Raw genomic sequence first — 15,199 nt, 5'->3', positions numbered from 1 at the left:
CTGAGGATTTAATATTTTTTTTTTTTCCTGCTTTTGGCAGTTCTATGTCTTAATTGTGTGTGTGTATGTTTGAAAACAGTGAGCTCCAAAGTAGTGCTGGGCAGAGGCTGTGTTCCCTGCTAACGTAAAAGAAGGTACACTCTCACCATTCAGTAAGTAACTGAAATATAAGGTGTAAGATTTTTATTCTCAATAACTTTGAGCTATTTTGCTGCTCTTCAAAGAGGTACACATCTGGCCATAATAATACTATTTAAAGAGATAGCAGATTCCTTTCAGTAGCCTTCAGAGGTCAGTAAATGTATATGTAAAACTATAACTTTACAGATTATGATGCTAAAAAGCACTAAATTTCAGCAAAAGAGTAAAATGAAGGTGAATTACTACCTTAGGGATTTGCTTTTGGTGTATAGTACATGAACCAAAACCACTATGCAAGATGGATCTAGAATATCCTTAATTTCAACTGCGAAGTGCACATTATGTGAAGAATTAAAGTACCCTTTAATACTATTTCAGATATAGCAATCAGGACAGTACTCTGTTTCTATTCAATTAATACTACAGGTGTGTGTGGTTAAATAAACTATTTACAATAAGCAACAGATTAGTTAAAACTAAAGTGAGGGTGTTCTTTTTGGTTGTTGTTCTGGAAAAAAGTTGTTTCAAACCTGTCACCTGAAATAATAATGACTTCAGCTTAAAAATAAGGTGTTGAGTCACCTAGGTGGCTCAGTCTTAAGGTTAAGCACCTGCCTTCAGCTCAGGTCATGATCTCAGCGTCCTGGGAAGGAGCCCCATGTCAGGTTCCCTGCTCAGTGGGAGTCTGCTTCTCCCTCTCTCTCTGACCCTCCCCTTGCTCATGCTCTCTCTCTCTCTCTCTCAAATAAATAAAATCTTAAAAAAAAAATAAAAAAAATAAGGTGTTAAATGAGCAGGAAAATTGCATGTCTCCAGTGGCTAACATTTGGTGATATTTTGTAGTGGTTAAGAAAAAAAGTAATATGTAGTGATAATTCCACAAGCACCTTCTTTCACATTCTAAAATGTGTAGTTATGTCTCTTCTTGAAGTTATCTGTTTGTGGTCAGGTGGTAATTAGCTTACATTCAAAGCTGAATGAGTTGTATATAGTTCAGAGCTTACTGCGACTTAAGTCTATGAAATTTACTCAGTTCCACTTCTGATGATTGTTATTATTGTACCATCAGCTCTGTTAGAACTCTCTAGTAGCTCAGTAACTCTCATATAGAATAGTGATTAAGAGCACAGCCTCTGGAGCCAGATGGCCTGGAACTTGCCTAGCACACAACCTGTTTACCACTCTTCTACTCTTTTTAGTTGACTGCAATCTGTGAATTGATCCCTCACTCCTGACTGAAAACATTATATCCATTGAACCCCTCGTTGCGCTTTCAGAATTTCATAATTCCTAATGGGCATAGGAACAGAAAATTTAGCCCACTATGATGCAATAATATAAGACTGCAATTTGGGGCACCTGGGTGGCTCAGTCGTTAAGCATCTGCCTTCAGCTCAGGTCATGGTCCCAGGATCCTGGGATGGAGCCCCGCATCGGGCTCCCTGCTCAGCAGGAAGCCTGCTTCTCCCTCTCCCACTCCCCCTGCTTGTGTTCCTGCTCTCGCTATGTGTCTCTCTGTCAAATAAAGAAATAAGATCTTAAAAAAATAAAAAAAGACTCCAATTCAGGAAGTAGTTTCTCAAATCTACTAACATTTCCAAAATTTATTATTTTTTCCCTCCAAATGCCTTCACTTTTCAGATTTGGATTATCTCATAGAACTCCAAGATATGTTTATGGGATTAATTAGTTATACCAATTATTGAAGCAATATTACCTGCCAGAGAGGGTCTTTTTGATCAGGAAAGAGCTCAAAATACTTGTGAGCCAGCTGTGCTGGAGGCAGAGTCTGAAGTCGCAAGTTGGTCCAGCTCTGCACGAAGTTGGCCAGATTAACAAATGTATATAGTCCCAGGCGGTCATTCCCATAGTTGGACAAATGCGTCATGAAAATGCTGATCTGAAAAAGGCAAATGGACCTCAGTGTAAACACAAGTTATTTTAACCCTAGGGGGCAGTGCAATCATAGCAATGCTAGTTTTTCTTCAGTAGTCTTTGCCCAGGGTTTCAGTTCATGCCCTGTTTCTGAATTGTGGACATATCCCAGATACTCTCATTATATTAATGCATATTAGAGGATGTGTTATTAGTAAGACTTGGTGAACACTTTTTTCTGAGATTTTAATATATTTCATAACAACAACAACAACAAAAAAACAAGTCCAACTGCTATATATCCATGTTGGTGCAATTAGTTCGATGCTGAATAACATCCTAGATGCTCACACATAATGGCTTCATGACATCAGTGACCTATTCATAATTTGTAGCAGCAGAATCTCAGGAGATTGGAATTTTATAATTTCAATCTACTTAATTTGGCTTACAATATAATATTTCAAGTTAAAGAATGTAAATGATCAGTGTATCACCATTATCAGCATGAACTGAATATCCTCTGATTTGTATTTATTAGAGGCCATAATGACACAAGACTAGGGACTAAATTTTTGCTAAAATAGGTATTAACTATTTTCCATCAATAACACTCTCAAACCCATTTCCATAGTCATTGGGTTTATTATTTCCAATATCAGATACCTCCTTTAAGACAAGTTTTCAGTGTTTAGCTAGATAAAATCAACTCTTCCTATGAAAGCAGCTGACCTAGGTTGAATTCATGCATTGAAAACAAAATCACAGCATTTTCTCCATAATAAAGTAAATTTAAATTCTGCAGGTTTGATTAAATTGGTCTGGAATGTAGAATGGGCTTTTTAGAAGCTATTGCTTCAAGTAAATGCAAATAGTTTTTGTTGGTGAAGTGTTGACAAACGGAAACAATTCTGCATGAGATTTTCAATGGCAAAGAAACCACTGTCACATTTATGCTGCTATAAAAAAGATCATAAAAATAATTCATGTGATAATAGTACTTTCCTGAAATATATAATGTCGTGTGAATGAGTAGTAATAATAGTTATTATAATCATCATCATAATGAATATAATAGGTTCATTCATTAGAGACTGAAAGAAATATTCAAGGAAATTTATTGAGGTAAAGTAGCAGAGATGAGAGAATGGTTATATTAAGATTTGATACAATGAATCAGAAAAAAATCTAATTACAACTATGAATAAGGGGAAACAGTGATATCTTTTATTCTATAGAATAAGTCCTGTTGGCTTTTATATGAAAAGCTTCAACTGTGATCAAGAATATTTAATTGTATTTCTCTTCACTCTGCCTGAACATATATTAAATCCTAGAACTTTCACAAATAAAATACTTTGAGGGTGACTTTAAATAGCTACCAGCAGACTGATGCAGTCATGGAATTGATAAACAAGACTTTTATCATTTTGGGTATTTCTGAAAAATGAGACTTCTAAAATTTAACCTTCTGGTTATTTTTGTAGTAGCTTCGATTCTATGACTTTTGTTTCCCTTTCTTTTCTCCTCCAAAATTTATCAAAAAATCACCTATTGAGACACTCAAGACAATCATGTTACATTTGAAAGTTCTTTTCTAATGTCTGTTAGAGGCAGTCTTTCATCATTTGTTTTATATGCCACATTTTTCAGTGCAGCTCAACAACAACAGCAAAATACTTCAAGTTGCTTATTACATGAAAAAACTTTAATACAGTGTAACATATATGTTAATCCACTTAGCCACTAGTTTATATTTCTTGCTTTATTTGTGAGAGATTTATCAGTACCTCTATGTGTCTGTATTTCACTTGAATAGTATCTGCATTGGGCATAAAATGGGAAATGTGGAGAGTGACTTTATGATACTAATGCATTTGAACTCCCTTTGAGTTTACTTTTCAACCCAGAAAACATTTTACTCTGTGACATTTAAAGCGGAGTGTCACTGTTTTACCCGTATGAGTATAGAAAGTAAAAAAATGCTACTCTGTCTGCTAAAGACAGAAGCAATCCAGAATGAGTTGTGAGCTAGTTAATGACATTGCTTTTGCTGAAAGTTAACCTGATTGGCAAGAATTAAGGTAATACTTAGAAGGTGTTGAACTTAATCCTGTAAGATAAAAGCTACTTAGCCACCAGCCATGGAACCTTCCCCAGGTTTTCAACTCTTTTTTTTGTATATCTACTTTAACATAATTCAAAGTGCACCATAAGCAAAAGGGCTGTTTCAAAGTGATGGTTTTGTAGTGTGTGTTACCTCAAGACATTTTCAGACTCTGGACTCAAGCCTGAGATTTGTTTTGTTTTTCTAAGAAATACAAGGCTATGAAGGGGATATAATTGTTCAGGACATAAAATAATTTCTTTTTAAATTGTGTGTGTGTGTGTGTGTGTGTGTGTATCACAATATTCTCTCTACACACTGAATATTCTATATCTCTTGCTGAACATGTAACCTCTCCAAGTTTTATTAATTTTTAGTTAGGAAGGTATGCACGACAAACAACAGGACTAGTGAGAACAGACATATAATGACAAAGTTGTGGTAAAATAATTAATTTGCTTTTCATACAGTATTTCTTTCTTACTCCTGTTATGACCTATGACAACTGTAATGCCACTTTATTTCTTGGCAACAGTTTCTGCTGGAATAGAAAGAAACAAGGAAGCTTGAAAGGGTTACCAGTACAAGGAAAATAGATACTAGTCTTTCCCTAGAGAGGATGCCTTTATAATTTTAAGAGTGCTTCAGAACTAAGGATTTGTTTGTTTGCCTTTTTAAAAAGGATAAATGTATCAAAATAAATTATCTTTATCATACATGTAGAATCCAATAAGAAAGAAAATGTCAAAGAAGTTACAATTGCATTTCTACAACAGTTTTTGCTACATGCATACTCTAAGTAATTAGTTGTTACCAAAAGGACTAATTAGCTGCTTAAAACTCAAATCGTTGGAAACTCTGCCAAAGATATAAATTTTATCTAACAGTTGAAAACAATTCTTTCTAGCCTGATAGATACAGACATGTATAACAACATACTCACTATGATTATTTTTCTGTAAAAAGCAAAAGCTAAATGCCAAATATCATATACACTGGTATTTATGGGAGAGGAAACAGATTATCATTTGTAAAAGTGTGGCTAAGAGAAAGATGTGGGCACTCACTTTATCTCACTTTCTAGCCTCAACCATGTGAATCTAGTAAGTTCCAGGTATTGGAGATGCATGAATCGCTACCAGGAAGAATAAGGAGCAAAACACGGGTCCTGGTGCAAAAGCAGTTGACAGTGCAGTAATCTGTTTCTTTTGAGGTCAAGGGGAGGGGAGAGTAAATAGGGGTGTAAAAAAGTGTGTTACTTCTAATAATTATTATAAACTATGCCATTTATGACCAAATCCACAAACATTTTTCTTAGCCTACTGCCAGACGCTCTGCCTGGTTCTGGGTGCGAAAATATAAATATATGATGCTCATTCTTGTAAGTATTGTTTGTGGAAAAATGCAGAATTCAAAAGGCACATAAGAATTTACAGTGAAAAATGTCAGCCTCCCACTCCTGTCCTTCAGCCAAGCAGTTTTGTTTGGGTATCCTTCCAGGTGAGCAAAGCTTCAAAAGCCTGAACATATATAACAGATCCCCTAGGAAGTTTATAAGACCTTACATTCAGTGATTCGGATTTGCTAGGTCTGGCAGGTGCCCTGCTACCTGCATTTTAGAAAATCATCCCAGGTGTCTTGATGCCGGTACCGCTGAAATACGGTTTGAGGAAAACTGGCCAGAACCATTGTTTATTCTCATAGAAAAGTTCCATTTGCCAAAAGCCATTGGCTTTTCTGTAGTGGTCCTTTTGAATACATTTTTTTTTTTTTAAAGATTTTTTTTTTATTTATTCATTTGCGAGAGAGACAGAGAGAGAACAAGCAGAAGGAGAGGCAGAGGGAGAGGGAGAAGCAGGCTCCCTGCCGAGCAAGGAGCCCTATGCGGGACTCGATCCCAGGACCCTGGGATCATGACCTGAGCCAAAGGCAGACGCTTAACCATCTGAGCCACCCAGGTGCCCGCTTTTGAATACATTTTAAAAACAAACATGTCCTGTTAAGTCCATAAGTATATTTTGATGTCCTAGCCTTAGAGCTATCCCTAGCTCAAAGAACAACTTGGTAAGTGTCCTTGGCCATGCCTTTGGAAGGCTTCTGTACTGCTGACATATGTGTATAGATGCACAGAAAATTGCTAAAAAAAAAAGAGAGATCTGGTCCCTATAGACATGTGCAATTGGTTCGTAATTCCCCTTCAATCCTATGTTTATTATTATTATTATTACTATTATTTTTTAACCAAAGCACAATTCTTCTCCATTTCCACATGTACCTCTTAGATGCATATTACCTTATAACTTCTCCATTTAAAAGACTGCCTTGCCTATTCATTTTTACTTTATTTCATGGCATTTAAAAATGTTGTGTGGCAGAGGACAAGCATACTGTAATTCTTTGGGGGAAAAATAAGGAAAACAGTTTATTTTTATGGGGTAGTGATCAAACTTTGGAAATCTCATTTTTATTATCATGAAAAATATATGAGTCCCACCACTGTCAAGATTGTACTCCATTACATAAGCACATCTCTTTCTGGAAAATAAGTAAAAAAAAATCTTGATTAAAAGGCTATTCTAATGATGCTCTGGGCCTGAACCTCCTATTCTATAATTTCCCAGTTTGAACCCACAAATAGTTCCTCATTGCCTTCTGAATTAAATAAAATTCAGGATGTCATCCTTAGTGATGACATGGTCCCAGGTGACCTTTTCAATCTTCCTTCGTATCCTCGTTCTGTTCCTCGTGCACCAGTCTTCTTACTGCTCCCGGGGGCTCCCTGGTCCTGCTGACCTCCACGGCTTTGTTTATGCAGTTTCTTCTCTCTCTACTCTTCTACCTATCTCAATTCTATATATCCAGCCTGTTATAACTACCTCTTCAGATCTCTCCAAGCAAATTCAATCTTTTAACAATATGAACTCCTGGGACACCTGGGTGGCTCAGTCGTTAAGCGTCTGCCTTCGGCTCAGGTCATGATCCCAGGGTCCTGGGATCGAGCCCCGCATCGGGCTCCCTGCTCAGTGGGAAGCCTGCTTCTCCCTCTCCCACTCCCCCTGCTTGTGTTCCCTCTCTCGCGCTGTCTCTCTCTGTCAAATAAATAAATAAAATCTTTAAAAAACAAAAAACAATATGAGCTCCAGAGCACTACTGTTAGGTCTTTCCAACATTTTCTTACTCTGGTTTGTATTATGCTTTAAAAAAATTATTGTTTTATTTGTATCTAGATTGTTCACTTCCTTGGGGCTGCCACAGCACCTTTTCAACTTTATTCTCTGCACTGCTTGTGATATATAGTATGTGCCTTGAGTTGGCACCAATCATCTCATTTGGAAAGTGGGGAAAATCTAGGGTTAGTTATTTTTTCAGTGCCATTCATTCTGGTAATTCCTTAGCACCATTCAAATTGTGGGCCTCCTTAATGATTGATTCTCATCTCTTCTAACTTTATCCCCATTTGCCTGTATTCCTCTCCCTGAACTCTGCCTAGCCTTCACTTACTCTACCACCCTCTTGCTTCTGTTTCCTGTGAAACTTCCTTTGTAAATAAACTATATCTTTTAGGCCTTTGACTTTGGCCTGCATGGGTGGTTAAGACAAACCACAGAGACTCTTAATGCTAGGAAACAAACTGAGGGCTGCTGGAAGGGAGGTGGGTGGGGGATGGGGTAACTGGGTGATGGGCATTAAGGAGGGCACTTGAAGGAACGAACACTGGGTGTTGTATGTAAGTGATGAATCACTAAATTCTACCTCTGAAACTAATAATACACTATATGTTAACTAAATTGAATTTAAATAAAAAATGTAAAACAATAAATAAAAATGCCAAATTTTTATTTTAAAAAAAGTGGGTCCTGCCACCTACTGGTTCTTTGATTTTAGCAAGTCATTTAAATTTACTCATCTAAAAGAAAAAAAAAAAGGGTATAAAATAGTAACTGTTGTTGTGTTGAGTGCAATAAAATAAAACATTTAAAGAACTGCTTGACACATAGTAATTACTTAGTAAATTATAGCTATTTATTGTTGTTATTGTTGATATATTATTAGTATTTTGGAGGAATACCATTTCTCATTTATAGCTTCCTTTCAGCAGTTCATCAAACTTATCTATACCTCTAGGATTTTTTTTTTTTTTTTTTATACCTCTAGGATCTTAATTCTTTCATTTTTTTCTGCATCTGTTAATGTCCATCTGATCACTTCCTCTAGCAGGCAAGATTCTGTGGTCAACAATTTGAACTCCTCTCCTACTATCACCTTCAGATATCCCAGATCATCTTTTTGCTTTCAGTGTTCTACAAATCTGAGACTTCATATCAATTTTTCATTCAATTCTTTCAGTTTCTACATTCCACGTATGGATTGTTCAGCACACTAGAGAAAAAAAACATATAATGGGAACTTTTCAGGTCACATAAGCACATGGTCCCCAATCTCAGTGACACCTCCATACTATTGGCTATTCTTATTCATGATCTTCAGTTCACTCCAGCAGCTATTTCAATCTTTCCTCCTGCTCTTGAGGCCTTCTGTTTCATCTCCACTCTCCTTAATCTCCCTAGTTAATCATCCCATGATCAGCAGGGAGTAATGGTCATCAGGCAAGAACTCTTTCAACTTCCTACTGTTCTTTATAGACATTTGTCTTTTTCCCCCCAGTTTTATTGAGAGATAACTGACATACATTACTGTGTAAGTTTGAGTAGGACAGCATGATGGCTTGATTACATATATTGTGAAATATAGGTTCAGCCAACATCCATTTTCTCTTATAGATACAATAAAAAGAAAAGAAAGAGGAAAAGAATGAATGGAAATATTTTTTCTTGTGATGAGAAACTGAGGATTTACTCTCTTAACGATTTTTTTTTTAATATATCATCCAGCAGTGTTAACTCTAGTCATCACGATGTACATTACATGCTTAACACTTACTTGTTTTATAACTGGAAGTCTGTACTTCTTGACCACCTTTCTCTAGTTCCTGCTCCTCCCCAACTCCCTGCCTCTGGTTACTCTGGAACTACAAGTCTGATCTTTTTTTTTTTTTTTTTTTTCTATGAGTTTGTTTTTGGTTTTAGATTCCACGTATAAGTGAGATCATACAGCATTTATCTTTGTCTGACTTAATTCACTTAGCCTAATGCTTTCAACATCCATCCATGTTGTCACAAGTAGTAGGATTCCCCCTTTTTTATGGCTGAATTCCAGTGTGTTTGTGTGTATCACAACTTCTTTATCCATTTGTCCATCAGTATACACTTAGGTTGTTTCCTTGCCTTGGCTATTGTAAATAATGCTGCCATGAACATGGGGGTACAGATACCTTTTCGAGTTAGTGTTTCATATATTCCCAGAAGTGGAGTTGCTAGACCATATGGTAGTTCTGTTTTTAATTTTTTGAGGATTCTTCATACTGTTTTCCATAGTGGTTGTTCAAATTTGCAATCCCACCAACGGTGCACAGGGTTCCCTTTTCTCAACATCTATGCCCGCATTTCCTATTGCTTATTCTTTTGATGATGGCCATTCTAACAGGCATGAGGTGATATCTTTGTGGCTTTGATTTGCATTTACCTTATGACTACTGATGTTGGCATCTTTTCATGTACCCATTAGCTTTTCATATATCTTCTTTGGAAAAATGTCTATTCAGACCCTCTGCCCATTTGAAATTATTTTTGTTTGTTGTTTGTTTTTATTTTCTATTGAGTTGTATGAGTTCTTTATATATTTTGAATATTAACTCCTTATTAGACATATAGTTTGCAAATTTTTTTTTTTCCATTCTGTAGGTTGTCTTTTCCCTTTTTGGTGGTTTCTTTTGCTGTGCAGAAGCTTTTTAGTTTGATGTAGTCCCACTAGTTTATTTTTTATTTTGTTGCTTGTGCTTTAGGTGTCATATCCAAAAAATCATTACCATGACCCATGTCAAGGAACTTTGTTCTTATGTTTTCATCCATGAGTTTCATGGCTTTAGGTCTTAGATTTAAGTCTTAAACCATTTTGGGTTAATTTTTATGAATAGTATAAGAAAGAGATCCACTTTCATTCTTTTACATGTGAATATTCAGTTGTCCCAGCATCATTTTTGAAGAGACTGTCTTTTCTCCAGTGAGTATTCTTGGTTCCCTTGTCAAATATTAGTTGACTGGAAATGCTTGAGTTTATTTCCGGGCTCTCTATTCTATTGCTCTCTTTGTCTATTTTTATTCTAGTACCCTACTGTTTTGATGACCATAGCTTTTTAGTATAGCTTGAAATCAGGAAGTATGATACCTCCTGCTTTGTTCTTCTTTCTCAGGATTTCTTTGGCTATTTAGGGGCTTTGTTCCCAATAAATTTTAGAGATATTTTCTACTTCTGTAAAAAATGCCATTGAAATCTTGATAGGGATGCACCGAATTGGTAGATGGCTTTCAGTAGTATTGACACTTTAACAATATTAATTCTTGCAATCCATGAACATATGATATCTTTCTATTTATTTGTGTCTTCTTTGATTTCTTTCACCAATGTCTTGGAGTTTTCGGCATAGAGAAATTTCACCTCATTAGTTAAGTTTATTTTTAAGTATTTTATTCTTCCTTTGTCTCTGACTTTTGACAATTTAACTGTAATGTGTTTTGATGTATCCCTATACAGGTTTAACCTATTTGGGATCCTTTGGACCTCACAGATTTGGATATCCATTCCTCCCCCAGGTTTGGGAAGTTTTCAGCCATTATTGCTTTAAATATATTTTCTGTTCTTTTCTCTTTCTCTTCTTTTTCTGGAATTCTCATAATACAAATACTGTTTCTTTTCATTTTGCCCTATAATTCCCATAGGTTTTCTTCATTCTTTTTTCTTTTGCTTCCCTGGGTAATTTCCAATGTCCTATACTCCAGGTTGCTAATTCTTTCTTCTGTAAGGTTGAGTCTACTTTTGAAACTCCATTAAGTTCTTCAGTCCAGTTATTGTATCTTTCAACTCTAAGATTTCTCTCTCTCTCTCTTTTTTGATGGTTGCTATTTTCTTGTCAAGCTTCTCATTTTGTCACGTACTGTTTTCCTAATTTCCTTTAGTTGTCTATCTGTGTTTTCTTGTAGTTCACTAAGTTCCTTCAAGGGATTATTCTGAATTCTTTTTTCTGACAGTTCGTAGGGTCAGTTATTGGAGCTTTTATTAGGTTTTTTTTGGGGGGGGTTCATATTTACTTGATTTTTCATGATCCTTGATTCCTTGCATTGTATCTGTACATTTTCATCCTGGGACTCCTCTTCCAGACTTAACCAGTTTGCCGTGGCAGAGACAGTTCTTCACTGGCCAGCTCAGTCTGGGTCCCTGGGTATGTTTGCTGGTAATGCCTCTGGGCAAGTGGGGCCTGCTATACTGTATTTATGGGGGACGCAACCATTGAAGCTCTGGGGACAGGGATGGGTGGTTGTGCCACTAGTTGAGAACAGTTGGATTGTCCTGCTGGCTTATTTCTATACCCAAGAAAGGCTGTAGGATGGGCTCTGCAGTTGCCCGCATCCTCTGGTCATGTTTACTAGATGGTTGGGACCGAGTGCTACATTCAGTAGGGGTTAGGGCTGTGCATTAGCTTTTCTGCCCTGGCGGGGCAGCAGACCAGGGCCCAGGGGGCCCCAGTCAGGCCTGAGTGTGCGTGGAATTCCCTGGTCTGCAGAAATGACCAGTTTTGCTCTGTAGACCAGGCAAGCCACAGGCTGTGCTCGCTGTTCAGTTCCACTGTACATAGGGCTGTTAAATGGGCTGTGCGACTTCCTGTGTGCTCTGGTTAGGTTCTTTGGTCAGACAGGCTGAAAGCTTTATTCAGCAATGAGTGGAGCTATGAATTACATTCCCAGAATGGGAGCAATGGAATAAGCAGCTCTAAAACTGGTAAAGGTCTTTGTTGTCATAAGTTCCCTGGCTGAATAGGGCCACTGGCTTTGCTCTGTAAACCATTGGCTCTCTCTGCTCTTCTCTTGGCTTGGGTGCCCCTGGCTCAGGGATTTCAGGTATTTTTGCCAGTCCTTCTGGTCAGATGGGGCTGGAAGATACTCTCCTCAGTGTGTTGGGCTATGTCTCAGCCCCTTGCCTGGGTTGAAGCCAATTGCCTGGGCCACTCCAGGCTATTCTCAATTTCCTCAACAGGTGTCTGTTTGGGGGGGGGCAGGAGACACCCTCAACTGTGGCTATGAATTAATCCCCCTGCCTGTGAATAGCATGGGACGTCTCTATGTCTGGTACTGGCTTTGCTCTGAGGGTAACTGACTGCTTTCCTACCTCTTGGCTCAAGTGCCACTGGCCACATAGCTTCCAGGGGTTGTCACCAGCCTTCTGGTCAGATGGGGCTGGAAGGCACTCTTCATAGCAGGTGAGGTTGTGACTCAGAACTTTGCCTGGGTATGGGCAAAGCAGTCTCTAGGGCTGGTAAAACTCCTCATTTGAAGATCTGAATCAGGCAGATCTGTATCCTGCCAAATTTCCTGGTCAGAGTGTGCCCCCAGCTTGGTTCTGCATATAAGCAAAGCTGCTGGTTGGGATTACTACTTGGGTGCTGTAGGTATGAATTTGGTCTGCCAAGATCTTGTGCTGGTTGTTCCAAATTCCTCCCCACTTCTCCAGCATAGCCAGATTCCCAGTGGCTGGGCCCTGTAGATTCTCCTGCAATCCCCATGGTATGAAATCAGAGTAGGGCCTGCCACAATGTGGCCCACAATGCTTGGGGAGGTTGGTTGTCCTCTCTGGGTTCTCTTTTCCCACTAGGGGAACTGAAGGGTCAGGGAAGACATCCCTGTGTGGTGATATGCTATCCTGGGGGAGGGGCAATGTGGTCAACATGTAGTCACTTCTCTTACCCTTCTAATGCAGTCTGTCTTGGTCTCTAAGGTACAAGGCTGTGCTTCAGCCTCACTGCCATGTTCTAGGATTCTCTCAGTGGTGTCTTGTTCTTGAATAGATGTTAGTTGTTCTTGTGAAAGTGAGTGAAGTCAGGAATAACCTATGTTGCCATCATGCTCAGACAGAGGTGTTTTATTTTGCATTCAAGACTAATATATCTCCCAGTGCTTTCTACCCCATCTACTTTCAATGCCCAGGAGATCTCATTTTATTACTTATTCTTCTATTTTTCTCTCTTTAGTTCTCTCTACTGGTCTCTCCCTAATACCTGAAAACATGCTTCAATTCCCTCTCAGCTCAGGCTCTCACTTCAGTGCTTATCTTTTCTAGCTACTGTCCGTCCCAGCCATATTCTTCAGAGGAGCATTGTATAGGTGCTGTTTTTACTCATCAGTTTTGTCTTCCAATCTGGGTTTTGTCCCCACCACTCCACTGAAAATGCCCTGTCAAAGATGAGCAATGGCCTCAAATTACATAGTCCTATGGATACTTGGTAGTCTTTATCAATCTGCAGCATTTGGCAGTGCTCCATTTGACCACACTTAAGTTTTTCTCCTTTCTTGGCTTTTTTTGGGACTGTTTTCTCCTGTTTCTCCTTCACCTATTTCTTTTCCCTGATTTCTCTTTCTCGATGTTCCCCTTGAATATCTGGTGTTTCTTAGGGTTTTATTCTTTGCTATCCCTATGTGGAAGCACCATAATGATTTTTCAGATCTCTACTACCATTCATAAATTCGTCCTGAATTTTAAACACAAACATCTAAGTTTCTAATTAACATTTATACCTGAACAGTCCATAGCCATCTCACTTTAAACATGGCTAACTTGAATTCATTATATGTTCACAGTAAAGTGTAAGTAGGTTCTAGGAGAGCAGAGACCTCATTTATTTCATCATTGCTAGATCCCTGGCACCTAACCACCTAGAAAGTAACTAGAACTTGGCAGGTGCTCTATAAATGAATGTTTGAATGAATGAATCTTTACATCAAGAGCTGGTATTCTTTTTGTATTCCCTGTTATGTCTAAGGTCATTACTCATCGTATTGTCATCAAGCCAAAAAGCTTAGAGTATTCCAGATACTTACAGCTCCATTTCTTACTTAGGTTATCTGGTATTGTCAATATAGTATTTTTTATAAGGCCATCTCTTCCTCTCTATCCCTATTTGTACTTGCCTAGTTCAACTCCTCTTTGCATTTTTTCTGGGCTCTTTAAAGGCCTTCTAACTGATCTTCCTCCTTTCACTGTTGTTCTCTTCTAATCTATCCTCTAAAGCAGTGCTGTCCAATAGATATATAATGTGAACCATGTAAATAATTTAAGATTTTTAGTAGTCGTATTACAAAAATTAAAACAACTGAAATTGTAATAATATATTTAATTTAACCTGGTATATTCAAAATATTATCATTTCAGCATGTAATCAACATAAAAATTTTTAAAGAGATTTTGGCATTTTTTTGGTACCAAGTCTTCAAAACCTGGTATGTTATTTTTATGCTTGTAGTACATCTCATTGTGGGCTAGCCACATTTCAGGTGTTTAATAGTCACCTGTGGTTTGTGGCTACCATACTGTACAGTGCAGATCTAGAGTCTGTGCCCTTAATGCTTCCAGAATCCATCATGATCTAGCCCCTACCTTCTTCTCTATCTTCATATCTTTCTGCTTGCCTTCTTTTACTTTCCATTCCAACAAATGCCTCCATGCATTTGTAGATGTTTCTTCTCCCTACCTGGAATACCCTCTTGTCTCTTTTCAATCCGTGACATTCCCAGTTTTAGGTGACCACTCCCTCTTTTGTATTTCTAATGTTTCTTATGCTGTCTTATAACAACTATTGAGGTAAGTTGTCTTTACTCCTTTATGTTACTCTTGCTAAACTGTGAGCTCACCAAGAGCAGGGACCATGTTATAATCTTCTTTGTATCTCCACTTATATACATGTTTCATTAAAGAAATATTTGTTGAACTTAATTTAATTGCATAATAGACTACCAACAAGTGTTTGTTGAATCGAATTGAAGTCCACCTCAGTATGGATAATTTTTTTGCTATTAAAAATTACATGTTTAATGTAAGAAATTGGAAAATTAAAAAAAAAAAAAGGAAGTAGCCAAAATTGCCGCAAGTTCACCACCCACCCAGAGGGTATTCTATGTATGTGTGTATGTA

At 37.7% G+C, this 15,199-nt stretch overlaps 1 protein-coding gene and 1 long non-coding RNA gene across 3 annotated transcripts in view; one reads left to right on the top strand and one right to left on the bottom strand.

Moving 5' to 3' along the window:
* Positions 1-15,199, bottom strand: part of NDST3 (N-deacetylase and N-sulfotransferase 3) — a 170,410-nt gene that overhangs the window by 29,394 nt on the left and 125,817 nt on the right. For both annotated transcript variants that reach the window (XM_032401088.1, XM_032401086.1), the window contains exon 7: positions 1,859-2,041. In XM_032401088.1, the coding sequence (XP_032256979.1) occupies positions 1,859-2,041 (183 nt within the window). The remainder of the gene's footprint in view (positions 1-1,858; positions 2,042-15,199) is intronic.
* LOC116630249 overlaps positions 1-15,199 on the top strand; it is a 192,677-nt gene that overhangs the window by 52,416 nt on the left and 125,062 nt on the right. The window lies entirely within an intron of this gene.

The sequence above is a fragment of the Phoca vitulina genome, unplaced genomic scaffold (genome assembly GCF_004348235.1).
Source record: "Phoca vitulina isolate PV1807 unplaced genomic scaffold, GSC_HSeal_1.0 scaffold3, whole genome shotgun sequence".
Taxonomy (NCBI): Eukaryota; Metazoa; Chordata; class Mammalia; order Carnivora; family Phocidae; genus Phoca; species Phoca vitulina.
This window is presented reverse-complemented; position numbering and strand designations above follow the sequence as displayed.